The sequence below is a fragment of the Pelophylax lessonae genome (genome assembly GCF_965119305.1).
Source record: "Pelophylax lessonae genome assembly, chromosome: 1".
In the NCBI taxonomy this organism is placed as follows: Eukaryota; Metazoa; Chordata; class Amphibia; order Anura; family Ranidae; genus Pelophylax; species Pelophylax lessonae.
This window is the reverse complement of record NC_138768.1, coordinates 206,358,946-206,377,821: the sequence shown is the minus strand read 5'-3', so window position 1 is coordinate 206,377,821 and position 18,876 is coordinate 206,358,946. Positions and strand designations below refer to the sequence as shown.

At 45.1% G+C, this 18,876-nt stretch overlaps 1 protein-coding gene across 1 annotated transcript in view; it reads right to left on the bottom strand.

Annotated features, from left to right (window-relative positions):
• The window catches only part of ISOC1 (isochorismatase domain containing 1), a 91,417-nt gene that overhangs the window by 38,487 nt on the left and 34,054 nt on the right, over nt 1–18,876 (bottom strand). Inside the window, exons 2-3 of the mRNA XM_082243798.1 lie at nt 11,984–12,103; nt 9,660–9,863 (exon numbers count right to left, since the gene is read on the bottom strand). Coding sequence (XP_082099924.1) covers nt 9,660–9,863; nt 11,984–12,103 — 324 coding nt within the window. The remainder of the gene's footprint in view (nt 1–9,659; nt 9,864–11,983; nt 12,104–18,876) is intronic.

Here is an 18,876-nt window from a genome sequence, read left to right as displayed (position 1 = left end):
ATCTTGGAGACATGTAGAGATGTATTGATATACAGAGCTGTGCTGTAATGCTGTACAGAGAGTGCTGAATAAACATCCGTTGTTCCAGACCAGAGTCCTGTGTCTCTCACAACACGGAGAATATAACTGTGGCGACGAGGTTGGGATTTACAAGGTTACTATCCGTGTGAGAAAGGAAAAGAAGAAAAAAAAAAAAAACTCTGGATTGTCAGCTGAATACAAACACCCACAGAGCCCAGCAGGAAAATGTCATTGATCGGGACATTAAAGCGGAGTTCCGGGCACAGAAATGATTTTTTGCTGAACATACCCCCGGGACAGTCAGGGCTAGCACATTCCACAATGGCTAGCCTCTGATCTGTCCCGGTTCGCACTTACCTTTTAGAAGAAATACAGCGTTTCCATCTCTGTTGTGGGCAGCTGAAGCCGGCGCGGTCCTCTTCTCTGTCTTCTTCCGCGTCTTCGTGTCCCAGAATGCACTGCACCGGCCCCTCTCGTCACTTCCGGTGCGGCGCCGCATTCCTAAACAGCTTCTGGGCATGCCCAGAAGCTGTTTAGCAGGGGAATGCGGCGTCGCCCGGAAATGACGAGCGGGGCCGGTGCCGTCGCATTGATTCCTGGGAGCTATGACGTTTAGCTCCCAGGAATCATCGCGAGGCAGGAAGTGACGTGGTGAGCCGCGGCTCCGAGGGAGGAAGCAGTCAGAGGTGAGTATTTACGATCTTCAATAAAAAGGGGAGTAAACAAACAAAATTAAAATAACTATCCAATTCCTTTTCAGGTGAGCTCTACCTAGCGGAGGGGCACAAAAAAAAAAATCGTTTTTGTGCCCGGAACTCCGCTTTAAGTGAATTTGATGGAGAACAGACAAAGTGGAGCTCCTGGATTGAGAGACTAGAACAATATTTTGCTGCAAATGCCATCCCAGGCGACAGGCAAGTAGCAGTATTTCTGACACTGGTTGGTGCTAGGACATATGACACTCTTAGGGATCTCCTTTTACCTGAAAAACCAGCAACTAAGACTTTGGCAGAGCTCCTGACACTGTTAGGGAATCACTTCCAGCCTAAACCACTAGAGATTGCAGAAAGATTCCGGTTCTATCAGCGGCAGCAGCAGCCGGGTGAAGATATTAAGGCTTATGTGAGTGAAAACCAGAAAAGAATCCGCGCTTAGGATAGAGAAACGGATAGGGAAAAGTTACAAGAATATATGTGATCCAATTGGCTGCAGCCCACTTCAGAATACAACCTCAAAAGAGGTAATACGCTATGTATTGGGAAGAAAGGGGAAGTGTTTGGCGCTGCCAATGTATATGTGAAGTACAATATGTACGTGTATATGTAGTGGGAGATCTTATGTATAAATATCAAGGGAATAAATAACAATAAATAAATGTACAATAAAAAAAATGTGCAGGAAGTAGAGTACAATAAATATATAAATATGCCCTGTACTATATATCAGGGTTATTTTAAAATTAAGAAAAGGTAAGATTCAATCTGTAATGTAGGACCCTTTCAATCAATGGCAACAATAAATAAGCTTAATATTCTATATAATAGTGTGAATAAGAAATAATCAGAATTTAAAAAATAATCGGAATATAAATAGACCAGTGCCCATAGGGTGAAAGTTTGAAGATAACACTAAAAAAGGTGCAACGTATGTGGTAAACACCACTATAAAAAAGAAGGAATCCTGTGGCAAAAAGTGGCTAGAATAATAATCGTGCAAATTAATGTGAAATGAGCCAAATAATGAATTAAGGTGCAATAAGTACTTATTAAAGTGCAAAGTGAGATAGGTAAATAGAGTGATAAAAAAAATGACTCAGTAAATTGATTAAAGGAATTCCTTAATAAATAAAGTGCCAGGTGCTGGTAGTAGTAGTCCACAGTGGTCTATGTCACATAGGACTCTAAAAACCTGGTTAAAAGGTTTCAGTGCACTGATGAAAAATTCCAATTGAAACGTGAAAAAAATTATAAGCTCAAAAAAATTAGATATATATCCTATATAAGGTACATCAAAAGCAGTGACGTGCCACTAAAAAATTCACAAGAATATGTGACCAAAAAAATGCACAAAATGTGCGAAAGAAGAGTCTCCAGAAACGTATGTAATTCTAAAAGTCCACAGTTATAGTAGGGAGCTAATATCCCAGGTGCCGCGGGGTGGGTATTTAAGGAGGTGAAGAATCCGGTGCTCCCCTGTCCCGTGGGTCCGGTGCTCCCCTTTCAAGTAAATCCCGTGCTTACCAGAAGAACTCCCCACACAGGGGTAGAGCGCAGGTCGTTATTTATTCCCTTGATATTTATACATAGGATCTCCCACTACATATACACTTACATATTGTACTTCACATATACATTGGCAGCGCCAAACACTTCCCCTTTCTTCCCAATTAAGGCTTATGTGCTCGCCCTTCGCAGACTAGCCTCAACCTGTTCTTTTGGGGAGTACTTACCAACTGCACTGAGGGATAAGTTTGTCATGGGACTAAAAAGTGAGTCTAGCCTAAAGAGACTGTTAACAGAGAAAGACCTTACCCTTACAAAGGCAATTGAGATAGCTTCAGTGATGGAAATGGCTGTGAAAGATACAGAGGCATTGAACCCCCAGAGCAGAAGGGAAGAGGTTAAAGAGGAAGTTTTCAGAACAGCAGTCAAGCAAACTGCAGCATACTGTAAATATAGAACCTCACCAACCCGGACGTCAGCTTGCTACCATTGTGGGAATACAGACCATGATCACAAAGTCTGCCGGTTTACGGATCAGCTCTGTCATAATTGTGGTAAGGCAGGCCATCTGAAACGAGTCTGCCGTAGTAAGAAGGTGCGAAATAAACAACCTCTGAACACCAGGACAAAGGCATATATGGTGGGAAGATATACATCGTCATCTGAATCAGAGGATGAGGAAGTGCTCCACAGATTAGACATACATCATATGCATTCAGCACCCTTAGCAATGACTGTAGAGGTAACCGTGGAAGGAAAGAAACTCAAGATGGATGTAGACACAGGAGCAGCAGTTTCAGTTATCACCCAGAAACAATGGAGAAAACTTCTCCACTGGGCTACGTGAAAGTACAGGTATCCTACTAGGGTTAGACAAAGAGAATGCCATTGTATATCCTAGAACATGGGGGACCCCCTCTCTTTGGGAGAGACTGGATTGCTTACTTTGGCATGCCAGACATCGCCATTAACCCCTGCAACACCGTGACCATCCCATCAGGGGATGAAGTGGGAAGGGCGGAATCCCTGAAACAGCGATTCCCACAAGTCTTTGATCACCATTTGGGAAAAATAAAGCATGACTGTGTGAGACTCAGGCTGAAACCCAAGCCTAGGTTCTTCAAAGCTCGGACGGTACCTTTCGCACTCCGAGCAGGTGTGGAAGCTGAACTAAGCCGGCTGGAGGAACAAGGTGTCATCTCAAAGATAGAGCACAGCGAGTGGGCATCACCAGTTGTACCAGTAAAGAGAGCGAATGTGGAATTACGTATTTGTGGCGATTTCCGCATGGCACTAAATTCTCAACTGGAGATAGACCAGTATCCCCTACCCAGAGTAGATGACATTTTTGCCCCTCTTGCAGGAGGTCAAAAGTTCACCAAGCTTGATCTCAGGCAAGCTTATTTACAGTTTGAGGTCCACCCTTCGTCCCGCAAGTTTCTAACCATCAACATTAACAAGGGACTGTATGAATACAATCGGATGGTGTTTAGGGTAGCCTCCGCCCCAGCCATTTGGCAACGCAAAATGGATGAGATTTTGGCGGACATTCCTTTCACACAGTGCCTGTTAGATGACATGCTCATCACGGGCCTGACGGACCAGGAACACAAGTGTAACGTGGAGCTTGTGTTGGCCAGACTCCAAGAGCAGGGTCTAAAAGTGAACTTAGCGAAATGCCAATTCATGGTACCTAAATTGGAGTTTTGTGGCCACCTTGTGGATGCAGAGGGTATACACACCACGGAAGCCAAAGTTGATACTTTAGTAAAAGCTCCAGCCCCAACCATCGTCCAACAGCTGCGATCATACCTGGGCTTGCTGAACTATTACCACAAATTCCTGCCGGATCTAGCACACACTTTGTTTCCATTAAACAAGCTTTTGGAGAAACACTCCAGATGGAACTGGTCGGCTGCATGTCAACGTGCTTTTGAAGTTTCTAAGCAAAAGCTGTTGGCGTCATGCATGCTCGTGCACTATGACCTCCAAAGGCCTCTCACCTTGGCTTGTGATGCCTCACCCTATGGTCTAGGGGCTGTACTATCTCACGTTTTACCAGATGGGTCAGAGAAACCTGTGGCATTCGCCTCCAGGTCCTTGACAAAAGAAGAAAGCAATTACTCTCACATTGACAAAGAGGCTCTGGCGCTCATATGGGCAATTAAGAAGTTTCATCTTTACCTGTATGGTAGGGAATTCACCATACTGACTGATCATAAACCACTCCTTCAGATCTTTAGCCCTGACAAAGGCATCTCCCAGATGACTGCGGACCGTCTTCAACGCTATGCCCTATTCTTGGGAGCATATAGCTACAAAATCCAGTATCGCAGCCATGATGCCAATGCTAATGCCGACGCCATGTCCCGTCTGACAAGGACATTAACAGACTTTTCTCCACCTGTCAAGAGTTGTCGTTACACCAGCCAGTCCTTTCTGTCTTCCGGGGAAGTAGCAGCCCATACAGCCAAGGATACCTTCCTTAAGACAATACTCTCCTGGGTACGGTACGGTTGGCCTGCAACTGTCACATTATGAACCTTACTTCCGTAAGCGTCTGGAATTAACTGTGGCTGGCAACTGTGTTTTATGGGGAGACCGAGTGATCGTTCCACAGACCCACCGGAGACACATTCTGGACTACATACTGGTCATCCCGGGGGCACACGTATGAAACAAAAGGCCCGAGCTTATGTGTGGTGGCCGAACCTAGACTCAGATATCACGACATATGTGAATGCGTGTGCTGGATGTGCACAAACTGCGAGACCCTCCTCGAGGGTGCGTCCAGCCCTGGACTTGGCCCACGGTTCCCTGGTTTCGCCTACACTTGGACTTTGCAGGCCCGATCAGAGGAAACACCTTTTTGATCATTATTGATGCCCATTCAAAGTGGCCTGAGGTCATTCCTGTTACCCAGCCGACGACTAAGGCGACGATTTCCATACTGTTACATCTCGCTGCTACGTTTGGATACCCCAGAGAAATTGTCACAGACAACGGTGCACAATTCACAAGCCAGGAGTTTCAGGGTTTCCTGACTACCCACAACATCAAACACAAGTTGACCCCACCTTACCACCCGGCTACAAATGGTCAAGCAGAAAGTTTTGTACAGACCTTCAAACACTATTTCAAAGCTACTGTGGCTACAAGTAAACAACAGTCCCTGTCACCCCAGCAGCTGGACTCCTTCCTTTCTGCTTACAGAACCACACCACATGCAACCACTGGGAAAACTCCAGCTGAACTTCTTTTGGGTCGGCAGCCATGGACTGTTTTGGATATGCTCCACCCTCAAACGGTCCAGGAACATGTATGGCAGTCCCAAGACAAGAGGGTCGAACACGACGAGATTCCCCGGTTTACAGCCCAGAAAAAGGTATGGGCTTCCAACACTCGTTGGGTTCCTGCTATCGTCGCAGAGACTTTGGGACCCAAAATGTATAGGGTCTGCCTGGAAGATGGTTCCATTTGAAGGCGGCATGCGGACCAATTGCATCCCCGTTCTCAGCTGCCCGAATCCCTGACATCGGCTGCACCTCCAGTGTCTCAAGCATCTGCTCCTACCGGATCAGGAGGCATTGAGACTGATGCTTGGGAGGACTCTGAACTTTTGAACTCAGCTCCAACAGAGCCCTCCAGCCCTGGTCCAGAGGTCTGTTCAACCTCTGAGCTAGGGGATCCCCTCTTGGCCCCCGCCGGTGTCCATTCCGGCCAGCCCTGCTTCCTCCGGCCCCGAGGCCCTGGGTGTCCATCCTCAACGACGCTGTCGCCCTCCTGACCGGTTTCAAATGCAAGAGCGGTTACGAGACTTTCGACGGGCCTGCCGAAAGTGATCCGCTGCCATGTTCTCCCCGTAGCGTCCCTGGAAGTTGTTCTCACATTCGGACGCAGAAGAAGCAATGTAAATCTCCTGAGTTGGAGAACTGTATGGGACAATTATGAGTTACTGTTTTATGCCTGTTCTCGTTTTGTTGTGTTTTTTTGTTGTTGTTTTTTTTTTTTAGGGATGGATGGAAGGTGTTATACCTGAAGGGTTTCACATGTACTGTCACTTTAAGGCTGGCTCCACCCAGGAGTGATGACAAGGGTCAAGGGGCAGAGTGGCCATCTTGGAGACATGTAGAGATATTGATATACAGAGCTGTCCTGTAATGCTGTACAGAGAGTGCTGAATAAACTTCCGTTGTTCCAGACCAGAGTCCTGTGTCTCTCACAACACGGAGAATAGAACACACTGCCCCAAAGAGATCCCCTAATCGATCTGGGGACAAGTGCAGGTTGGAAGGGAAGAACATTTCCAGAGGATATGATCTAAATTTGATCTTGTAGCCGGAGCGAATAACTTTGTGGACCCACTTGTCCTTTATCAGGGAGGTCCACAGATTCGGAAAGTCGCAAAGATGTCCCCCCACCTGAGATACGGGTGAGGGCGCCCCTTCATGCAGAGGAAGCCTTGTCTGCAGGTCTGGCAGAACCCCCTAATGGCTTGCCAGACCAGGTACTCGTAAAACCCCTCGGCGGAGGCTCTGAAGGGCTTAGATCCCTTGAGGGTCTCTTGAGAAGCTGAGGAACAAAAAAGGCTCTTGTGAGCCGAAAAGAAAGGCCCCTGCCTGCGACAGGACTCCTTACCCTTGTAAAGCCTGAGGAAGAAGAGTACTATTTCCCCCTGTGAGGCCTTTGACAATGTCATCCAAGGAAGCTCTAAACAGGCGATCCCCCACAAAAGGAAGATCGGATAAGGCCTTCTTAGAAGCCTGGTCCGCAGAACAGCATTTCAGCCAGATAATGCACCGCAGGACCACCCCTGAGACAGACAGTCTAGAAATCAAGGGAGCAACATCCAAAGAGGCGTCACAGACAAACTGTAGCCCTTGGACCAACTGATCTGCCAGCTCCGCAAAGGCAGGGGGGAGCTGTTCCCCCTCTAGGTCCTGGCGTAGAAGTTTTGCCCACTCTGTCATAGCTTGCGACACCAGGGCAATAGTAAATACCGGCCTAAGTGCCGAACCAGCCACAGTGAACATATGGTGGGTCAAGGCCTCCGACCTCCTATCAGCCGGATCTGAGAAGACCGGGGACTCTTCAACCGGGATTATGGAGTCTTTATTCAACCTGGAAACAGGAAGTCCTCTACAGAACAGTCCATTTTTTAAGGAGGGAATCCTCATAGGGGTACCACATTGCAAAATGCTTAGGGATTGCAAAGGTGCGTTTTGGGCACCCCCCGCTGTTTTGTGACAATATTGTCAAAGGCGGCGAGAAAGGGGAACACCTTCTACTGCTTTGGAAGACCTGTGGGTGCCAAAGGTGACCCGCGCCTCCGATGCTGCATTAGTCGTATCCTCTATCTTTAAGGTTTCCCGCACTGATACAATCAGCACACCCACGAACACCTTTTCATGCGTGGCTAGAGGAGCAGAGGAATCATCCTCACTATCTGAGAATGCAGGGTGCATAGACGCAGCCCCCGAAGGGTAACTCGCATCTGCGGTGGCCGAATCAGATTCTGGAACTGATGAGACAGAGGAAGCAGGACAAGGCATGGGATGCTTTTTGCTAGCCCGTTTGCCAAGGACCAAATCTACCTAGGACTCCAGGACCTCTGTCAGTGCAGTCATTTGTTGGGACCCGGAGGGACCGACAGCCTCTGAGAGGGGATTAGGTAGTGAAATATGCTCCAGGGACTCCATTAATGGAGAGAGGAACTCATACAAAAAAAGTGTAGAACACTGCAAGGGACACCCCACTGCGCTGGCGGCACCACAAGGACCAGCACAGAGCACTACTGCTGCAACAGCAGAGAGGGAGAGAGAACCCCACAAACGAACCCACCACCACCAGTCAGGTACTCACAGTATCGAACTAACTGCACACCAGTCAGCGATCAGGAAGAGGCATATCCAGGGATCAGCACTAGAGGCAGAGGAGTGGCTCCCACCACCGAATCACTGCCCATCTGGCTCCAAAAACTTGGCTGCCACTATTTTCAATGGGAAACCACAAGAAAATGGCTGCCGAGGCTACACAAATATGGCCGTTAATCTGTAGCATATAAGGCTACAAGAAAATGAAGCCAAGTGCCTGCAGAAGACGGAGAAGGGGGGAGGGAGGGGAGCCCGACCATCCCAGGGAGAGGCCCACGTCCACCCCAATATCAGTCCAGGGGTAGAGGGGGCACAGCTACTAACCACACTAGGAACAGGGTGGGAACCGCTCCGGACAGACCACCGCTCCATCGTACAGTGGGTGCTGTCGGCCAGAAGGATACGCTGTGACTCAGGCCGAAGCCAGTTCATATGCGCCCTCGCAAGACATTTAACTCACAGGCCAGCTCCCGTCCAGTGGAGCTATGTCGCGGCCGACCTTGCACAGAGCTACAGTCCCCACGCGCTCGCTGGCCAGACTGGGGGACCCTCTGGATCTAGATTATCCAGTCTCTCACCCAGTTCGGCACTTGATTTTAGATCTCACAGGAGCAAAATAATAAAGAGGAAAAAATATTCCATTTAAAACTAAAAAAGTGCCAGGACCAGAGATCCCAGCAAGGAACTAGGTCCTTACTCCTGACTAGGTAGAAAAAAAAAACTGAGTATAGCAGAGAGTGGGAGTATATCCCCTGGGACTGCCCCAAAGGCGTAGTGAAGTTCTTTCCTGCCTAGTGTCCTACTCCTGTAGGAGGCAGCATAACCCACGTAGTCAAGAAGATGAGGAGCTGTGTCTGTCAATGAATGAAAGACAAAATGCGTTTTCATTTTCTTTCCACATTTTCCAAAAACTTGTGGAAAAAAAAGGACATGTTTAAAAGACTCATAATGCCTCCTAGGGCATTGGGGTGTTTCCTTTTCAAAATGGGGTCATTTTGTGGGGGCTTCCATTGTCCTGGTGCTCCAGGGCCTTCAAAAGTGCGACAGGTTGTCAAAAAATGATGTGTGTAATGTATGCTCCTAAAATACCTGGAGGTGCTACTTGGATGTTGGGCCTCTGTATGTGGCCAGGCTGTGTAAAAAAGGTGTCTCACATGTGGGATCACCATACTGAGGAAGAGAAGTAGAATGTATTTTGGGGTGTAGCATCAAGTATGCCTATACAGTGTGTGAGAAATAACTTGGTAATAACACAAAAAAAAATCTTATTTTGCAAAGAATTGTGGGAAAAAATTACAACTTCGAAAACTCACCATGCCTCTAACAAAATACTTTTAAATGTCTACTTTCCAAAAAGGGGGTAATTTGGGGGGTATTTGTACTATCCTGGCTTGTTAATGTCTAAGGAAATGAGAGAGGCCGTCAGAACATCAGGTGTGATCAATTTTCAATGATTGGCACCGAAGCTTAACACCTTCACAAAGACCAGAAAAAGACAGAAACACAAATACATACAACAAATTTAAAACAGAGCCCCACTTACCTCAACTCCAAATAATACAACACTACGAACTCCAGGAATCTCAGCCAAAGCCGCCTCAACTTCAGGCAAGACCATAGAGAACTTTGTTTTTGGGACTACAAGTTTCACACCAGTTAGATCAAGTTCTTGTACTGTGCTTCCAAGCCCTTTAGGGTATTGTTCTGTGACAATAACAGGAATTCCTAGAATGCGTGCACCTTGCAACTGTAACAAAATAGGGTAACACCATTGAAATACAGTTACTAAAGTCTAATAAAAAAAAAGTTTTAACCCTAAGAAATGTAATATATAATGTTTTGCTTTTTTTTCCCCCCTCCTAGGAAAATTTGAAATAATACAGATCACTATTCCTAAACGCAACCAACAAGTGGAGATGTGTGCCCCCTGTTTTCCTCTGTCTACTTTTCTCCTTTCTTTAAAAAAAAAAAAACAGTTTAGAGGTTTAAAGTATGACTATATACAGTGCCTTGCGAAAGTATTCGGCCCCCTTGAACTTTGCGACCTTTTGCCACATTTCAGGTTTCAAACATAGATATAAAACTGTAATTTTTTTGTGAAGAATCAACAAGTGGGACACAATCATGAAGTGGAACAAAATTTATTGGATATTTCAAACTTTAACAAATAAAAAACTGAAAAATCGGGTGTGCAAAATGATTCAGACCCCTTAAGTTAATACTTTGTAGCGCCACCTTTTGCTGCGATTACAGCTGTAAGTCGCTTGGGGTATGTCTCTTATCGCTAGCACAGTGCTCCTTGGGATGTTTAAAGCTCGGGAAATCTTTTTGTAACCAAATCCGGCTTTAAACTTCTCCACAACAGTATATCGGACCTGCCTGGTGTGTTCCTTGTTCTTCATGATGCTCTCTGCGCTTTAAACGGACCTCTGAGACTATCACAGTGCAGGTGCATTTATACAGAGACTTGATTACACACAGGTGGATTCTATTTATCATCATTAGTCATTTAGGTCAACATTGGATTATTCAGAGATCATCGCTGAACTTCTGGAGAGAGTTTGCTGCACTTAAAGTAAAGGGGCTGAATAATTTTGCACGCCCAATTTTTCAGTTTTTTATTTGTTAACAAAGTTTGAAATATCCAATACATTTTGTTCCACTTCATGATTGTGTCCCACTTGTTGTTGATTCTTCACAAAAAATTACAGTTTTATATCTTTATGGTTGAAGCCTGAAATGTGGCAAAAGGTCGCAAAGTTCAAGGGGGTGAATACTTTCGCAAGGCACTGTAACTTCTCAAACTTTATGGCTGTGCAAGAAGAAAAATGATTATGTATAATGTTTTGCTTCCACCCCCCCTCCTAGGAAAATCTGAAATAATACAGATCACTATTTCTAAACGCAACCAACAAGTGGAGATGTATGCCCCCCGTTTTCCTCTGTCTACTTTTCTCCTTTCTTTTAAAGAAAAAAAAAAACAGTTTAGAGGTTTAAAGAAAAGTATGACTATATAACTTCTTAAACTTTATGGCTGTGCAAGAAGAAAAATGGTTATTCCTTTAACCTCTTGACGCCGACATAACACATATGCGGCCCCACTGAAATGGGCTTTTTGCCGTGGAGCCGCATATATGCATATCACCCTTTGTGCTGGGAGCGCGCCTCCCAGCACAGAGACCGGGGTCCCACCGAGAGCCCCAGGCCCTGTACCAACGATTGGGACCTGGAACTCCCGGTTGGCTACCACAGTGATCAGTCACTTTTGAAGCCTGCCCCTCTGTTTCTCTCTCACAGTGAATGGAGAGGAAAGATACATATTTGTATATTTCTCTCTCCTTGCAGAGGGAAAAATAAAAAAAAAAATAAAAAAATAACCTAGATCAAGGCTTGATCTAGGTCAGTGCCAGGGTTAGTGTTTGGGTCAAGGTCAGTATATTTTGAGCAGGAAAAAAAAAAAAAAAAAGCAAAAATGCTCACTATTCTGGGCCATGCCACGGGTACAAACAAGGACTAACCTACACATATGTGGTATAGCTGCGATCATCAGGAGAAGAATTTATTTTGGGTTGTTCTTTGGTAGTAGAATAGTAACAAGAAATACACAGCTAAATTTCCATTTTTTTTTTGTTTTGGTCAGTTTTTCTTTAAATATAGAAAAAAAAAAAAAAAAAAAAACACAGGAGATATCCATTACCACTTACCACCAAATGAAAACCCAATTTGTTCTGAAAAAAACATTGTAAAATCCATCTGGATGCACAAAATAGTGATGATATGTACGGTTTTACTAACGCATTTCAAAGTTGCAAAATTGTGCATTAGGATTTGTTTTACTATTAGGCGTGAAGGGGTTAAGAAACTTACTAATCGCTGGCCCACACTTATTATATCTCCAAAATACTTGATAGCAGGACGGAATCTCTCTTGCATGTCACAGCAAAAAAACACAGTACTAGCAGGAGTAAGGTTCCCAAGCGTTGTCAGCTGAAAGACAGATAATTCACAAATAACCAAAATTAAACTCGTCATGGTCAAAATACAAATACAAAAACATTACATACAAATTATTCCTGATATGCACAAGGCAACTAAAAATCCAAAATTAAACTTGTCATGGTCAAAATACAAATACAAACATTACATACAAATTATTCCTGATATGCAAAAGGCAACTGCCTAGGGAGAAACAAACAGTAGGAGCCACTACTGCCAACTTGTTTTTGTGCAAACTCCAGGCCCATATTTAAAAGGATAATTTCACCTCTACAAAAAAATAAAAATATATGCACTTTTTTTTAGATTTAAAAAAAATATGCATTTATTATTATTATTTTTTTTGTAATGGATCTGTAAAGCACCAGTTCTCACAAAGGATATCAGGGAACTGGATAAAGTGCAGCGAAGGGCAACCAAACTGATAAGAGGCATGGAGGAGCTCAGCTATGAGGAAAGATTAGAGGAATTGAATTTATTCTCTCTAGAAGAGGAGATAAAGCGCCGGTTCACACTGCAGCGACGCTACTTCGCACCACGACCTCCGAGGTCGCGGTGCGAGCAGCGCGCCGCTACCTCGGAGCGGCCGCCACGGACTTCATAACATTGAAGTCTATGGTGGTCGCCTCCGGGTTGCCCCAAAGAAGCTCCGGACCCTTTTTCTAGGTCGGAGCGACTTGTGTCGCTCCTATTAGAACGGGTCCGCAGCTTCCCTATAGGAAGCGACCTGCGGCGACCTGTGAGGCGACCAGGTCGCCTCACAGGTCGCCCTAGTGTGAACCGGCACTAAGGGGGGATATGATCAACATGTATAAATACATAAGTGGTCCATATAGTGAACTTGGTGTTGAGTTATTCACTCTAAGGTCATCACAGATGACAAGAGGACACGCTTTACATCTAGAGGAAAAGAGATTAATCTCCAAATACGGAAAGGTTTCTTTACAGTAAGAGCTGTGAAAATGTGGAATAGACTCCCTCCAGAGGTGGTTCTGGCCAGCTCACTAGATTGCTTTAAAAAAAAGGCCTGGGTTCTTTCCTAAGTGTACTTAAATTTATAGGTAAAGTTAATCAAGGGAATATCCGATTGCTTCTCGGGGGATCAGGAAGGAATATTTCCCCTGCTGTAGCAAATTGGATCATGCTTAGCTGGGGTTTTTCGCCTTCCTTTGGACCAACTGTGGGTAAAGAATTGTGTATGTGGGATTGTAGGATTGTGTTTTCTTTTTTGTTTTTTTTTGGTTGAGCTAGATGGACTTGTGTCTTTTTTCAACCCGACTATGTAACACATTGCACCCACTATCAGCAGATCATGGATGTAATGCCACAGTCCTGCAGACTATCTGTGTATCTGTCTGGCCGTACTCCTGATATCGCTAGGCAGTTACACTGACCGGAAGCATGAATGAACTACCACAGCGCTCAATAGCGCGGTGGTAGTTTATTGAGAACTACAAGCCGAGAGCCACACAGAACACTGAATGGATGACTAAACTCAGTTTGTTGCAGATTGTGACAGCTAGGGGGGTGGGTGGGTTCAGAGGATCCCCTGCTAGCTGTCAGACCGGGGGATCTGGGGCCGGTACATCTATATTATTCTACAATCGGAATATGGGTGTAACATATTACAAAAGGTAAACGTATACTTTAAACTGGCCATATATGGACTGAAATTCAACCAGTTCAGTAAGGACTGGATGAATTTTGATCTACGTGTAGCTGTTCCTGTTCAACAATTTTTGTCATTCAGAAGGCTGAAAGAAAAAGTGAACAGGTTCCTCCATCTACACAAGAGAGGTGGTTGGAAGCGTGGAATTGGGCCACATCCTCTCCTGGTCTCTGAACATGCTCCTCCCACTGGTCTTGTAGAGCAGTACAGGGATCTGCACAGCCGGCTCCTCTCCGCTGCAACTCCAGCAGGTTTTTTCTGCTGGAGTTGCGGCGGAGAGGAGCCGGCTGTGCAGATAACTGTACCGCTCTACAAGACCAGTGGGAGGAGCATGTTCACTGACCAGGAGAGGATCCAAGGTGCGGTTAAGGCCTCGCTTTCACTCATCCGGAAGCTGGCTCCACATCCACATTTACGGAGAAAGCGAAGAGGATGAAATCAATCAACCTGCTGGAAGCATAAAGACCCTTCGTCCAAGACTCACAAAGGGACTTCTTACCCTCCCTATTCAGGCTTTATTCAGTATGGAAAATGTGTTTCTAAGTACCTGTATGCTTTTATTAAATTTCTACAGTCTGCACTTAGGGTCGCCTCTGTGTTTTCCCTTTCTTTGCAAATATTGGGAATATTGTTTCCGTCATTCCCCCCACCTGCTGATGGCTGCCTAGAAGACATGTAGACTTACTTTCTTATGGTGCCCCCTAAACTTTAAAACATTGTAAGTTCAGAATAGACTTGATACAGCCCATGAACTAGCGCCGATCCAATTGTCATTGTATAACTTGAAGTAGAAACATCTGTTAGGTCATAATGCAATATATAAATTACCAAGAAAAGTTGGATTTATAATCGGATTGCGAAATATAAACTCTGGGAACTAAACATTTTTAGTAAAAGGTACAACTGTACTTTGTAATCCAGTATTGTTGAATTTTATAGATAAAACTTGCTGACATATATTTTCCAGTCCAGGAAATGATACATAAACATAAGAATTTCCTGCACATCATAAATAAGTCCACCTGCATTCCAGCAATGATGATGGAACTAAAGCGGCATTGCTGCAAATCTAAAAATCAATGTGTTCGTAAACCATTCCACAGCTGATGTAATGTTTAACAAGCATATGATTAGGTTTACCACTTTAGATGCCGAGGAAATCATTTGTAGTTTATAAAAACTAGAAAAAAATAAAAATAGAAAATGGCTCCCAGGTCTACTCTCATTTCTCATCATCTATAATAGTTACTGCAGCAAAGGGGACAAGTTCCAAATAAGAATATTGAATGCAATATAGTAATTTCGATATAAAATAACTGATGACAGTGCTTTATCATTGGAAACCTTCATCTGCAAAAATTTATCTTGAATTGATGAGATCATCAACCATTGGAAGCATTTTCCGAATTTCTTTTTTAGTTATTTTTTAATGTTAATATGCTGAAATGTATTATACAAGCCTCTGCAGGCTATATATGTACTTTCTAGCAACTTCTGCTTTTGTATAGATTTTCATAAACACACCCATAAATAGGGGGACAGAAAAGTACTGTTACTTACCCAATCAACTACTACCCCAGTAGATGGTGCTCTCCCATGTGCCGACACTGGACTGTTCCTCAGCATCCTAAAGTCAAATGCAGGGCTATGGTCTCTACACCAATGTTGACTACAACAGAGCACCTTAATCCCACCACTCACATTCCAATCGGATTGTACAATCTCCTTTAAATCTACCAACAAACGTAGTGCAAAGGTCTGCCTAATTGGATACAGACTGTTGAAAAAATTAGGTAGGTCCTCATATTACAGTTTTGATAGACCTAAAGTTGACTGTATAAAGATTGTATGATCAGATTGTAATGTGTATAGTGTCCCTTACACTGCTGGAAAGTAGGAGAGAAGAGTCTGCTGGAGCAGAGGATCAGGCAAGTAAAAGTGCTATACCAAGTCCCTTTGATACAAATGAGCAGTTAAAGTGGTATTAAACCCAAAACAAAAACTACAATATGTTGCAGCTTACCAATCATTAGCAGTGGTGGCTGCATTAGTTTTTTTAGGCTTTTTTCCCCTCTGTTTTCACCTGGTGATCTGGCCAGTAACACACCTCCTGTATTATTGAGACAACTCTGAATGAGGGAGAACATGGCACCTTTAGACAGCAACATTATCAGTCTGGGGGAATGGGAGAATTAGATGTACTAGCAGATTTAAATACACTAACAAAGTAAAACCAAACTCCAGTTAGCACTGTATCATCAGTTACAGCAGCAGTTTTTCCTTTTGGGATAAAGGTGTAGCACCCTACAGGTAGGTGCTAGGTAAAAGTATAATGGGCTTTGGCTGCCTAACAGCAGGGCCATGATTTCAGCTGGGTTGTCACATCTCTCAGGTGTGGTTACTGAGAGGGGAGTCTCCCCACTGGCTTTGTGAGATAATTCTCATTGGGCAGTGGAGGAAATCCAATCAGTGGCCCATTCGGGCTTGTATCTACCCCCAGAAGGCAGATTCTGCCGCAGAGGATTCTGGGAGTCGGTATAAGTTTGAGGGGAGCGTATGACGCAGCGTCTTTGGCACGAAGCAGTGTCCCAGGAGGGAGAGTACAGCTGTGTCTCCTCCTGTCAGAAGGATCGGGTGTCTTGGGTGGCTGCCTGAGTATCCAGAAGGGAGAGCTGAGCTGCAGAGGATCCGGTGTGCCGAGGGCCAGTGGAGAAAGAGGGGTTCAGTTCTAGGAAAGCCTTCCAAGGTCGTGAGTACTGTGAACTGCCCCTGGGGTCTGCCTAGTGTAGAGGGGACCACTCCGGTGAAGGTCCCAGGGATCATAGAGCCTGCAAGTGTAAAGGTGGTTGCCTAGTGAAAGGACCCTGAAGTGTAAAGGGGTTGCCTAGTGAAAGGACCCTGAAGTGTAGAGGGGGTGCCATCGGTTGGGCCCTGAAGAGTTAAGTGTACAGTGTTAAGAGTTGCAGTGGTACAAGCAGTTACAAGGAGCTACCTCAGTCAGTGGAGGGCGTCATACATATGACTTTTGAGCTAGACAGAGTGTCAAAGAGTCAAGGATCATTACAGTCCTGGATCTTCTGGAGTTAACCAAGGAGTTAAAATCGAAGTTTCAGAAGAACAGTATTTAAAGCGCCAAGAAGCGTTGGTCGGCATTCAGCTGGCATCAGGACAGCCCTAATAGGCATTTTTCTACAAAGTGTCCCAGTTGAACCTAGTTGAGCCAGAGGAGTATCCCACTCATTCCCTTCTCCCATCCCCATTATAAAAGAACCGCACAAACCAAAGATGCCGGAATGGTCATTGTCTCAGTTCTCACACTTGGGTTTTCAACTTAAATGTGTTGGAAGTGTTTCCGGTAACAATGGCAGACCCACCTCAGGCCCAATGCCTGGAAATATTGCTACATTTGGGGGCTCGTCCGGGATTTTGCCATTGGTTACTGGGCCGGTTGCCCCTGGTAATGGCAGAAGAAAAAGTCGGAAAAGTTAATTTTTGTGCCCAGAACTGTTGTTCAAGTATCAAGCCAAGTGTGAGGCCGGATCTGCGGGAGAGTGGGATGAAGCTAGAAGTACATATGAAGGGTTGCTCGCAGCAATGCAAATGTTCAACATTAGCATTCGGCAGCTTGAAACACCTGCAGCAATTCAAGCTTCACCCACTAGCACCAGTAGTGAGGAAGAAAAAAGCCTGTACCCATCGGATCCCCGTCTTTTCAACACAAGTATGAATCAGTAGAAGATGGGATCGATGATTGGGGTGGTTCCGTGGAAGAAGCCGAGTGTGACTGGGGGTCAGAAGCTGGGAGCAGCTCCCCGGGTCCTGACGCAGCAGTGGTAATTGATCAAGAGGCTAAGGAAGCCATGGAGAGGAGGGCCTTGGATCAGAAATTGGGGTTCTGCAAAGCTTATGTTGAAAGGATCCCAGACATCACCCTTCCAGGAAACATTGCTAGGGCCAGAGATCAGAACGTGGCCTATGAGAGCATGATACAAAGAGTGTGCACCCCATTTTCTCCACAAGGGAGGGGTAACAGGAGGACTATTCCCCGGTTGTCCCGCATGCAGAGATGGTTACAGAAGAAAGTGGCACTTGAATATAGTTATGACTATCTATATGCACCCAGAGAAGTGATGTTGATGGTGGAAAAATTCCGGGACTTTTGGTGTGATGAGATGATTTGGGATTTCTTGTTTACCTCCAAGCCACACAGGGACTCCCCGAAAGAGAAGTTAAAGGAGAACTGCAACAGTATAAAGACTCAATGGAACTTTGGGCGCTCCATCTATATAGACAGGGTGGAGATCCGTTGCCCGGATGGATCAGGTCACGCCTGGTCCATCAGAGTTAAAGATGTGCAAGGCGTTTCCCTCACCCTGACTATTATATCTGTGGGGGGCAAGTAGTTTATCTGGAAAATTTCAATTAAATTGTGTTTTGCCGGCCGGCCATCACAACTGATCAAGGAACTTTAAAAATATGGTGCTGAATTCACAAGTTTGAAAGTGTTTAAGTTCAATGCAGACCCCTTGGGCCATCGGGCCGGGGTCCTGAAAGGAATGCTGTTATATTAGACCCCTTGGGCCATCGGGCCAGGGTCTCTGTGGATTACAAATAACAGTGAGGGAAATTGTCCACAGTTTTGACAAGGTGAAGATGTCATTTGTTGCAAGTTCAAGTGTGACCAGGAATTATGGTGGGGGGTGCCCTACAGAACCCCTGTGCTACTTCCCTGACTCAGCAGGACTGCAGGTCTTACAGAACTGTGACTTGCCCTGTTCCTTTAAGAAGTACTTTTAAAGGCAGCAAGAGAGGGCGCTGTGTTTTACTTCATTAAAGGACTCTGCCTGTTAGCCAGTGACAGGGTACAGGCTTCTTACTGGAAAGAAGTGGACCCGGCGAGTCAAGATACTGGTCAGCAGAGGTAGTCAGGGAGTGAGTGTAAAGGTCGCCCTTAAAGCAAAAAGGAGGGTCTTTCCATTCAACTGTCAAGATAGTTAGTCTTGTATGTTCCTATGAGTATGCAGTTGACTAACTTTTGCTTCCATTTCTCTCTACAGGTGGGATCATCTTAGACATAGTTAGTTAGGAGATTTGC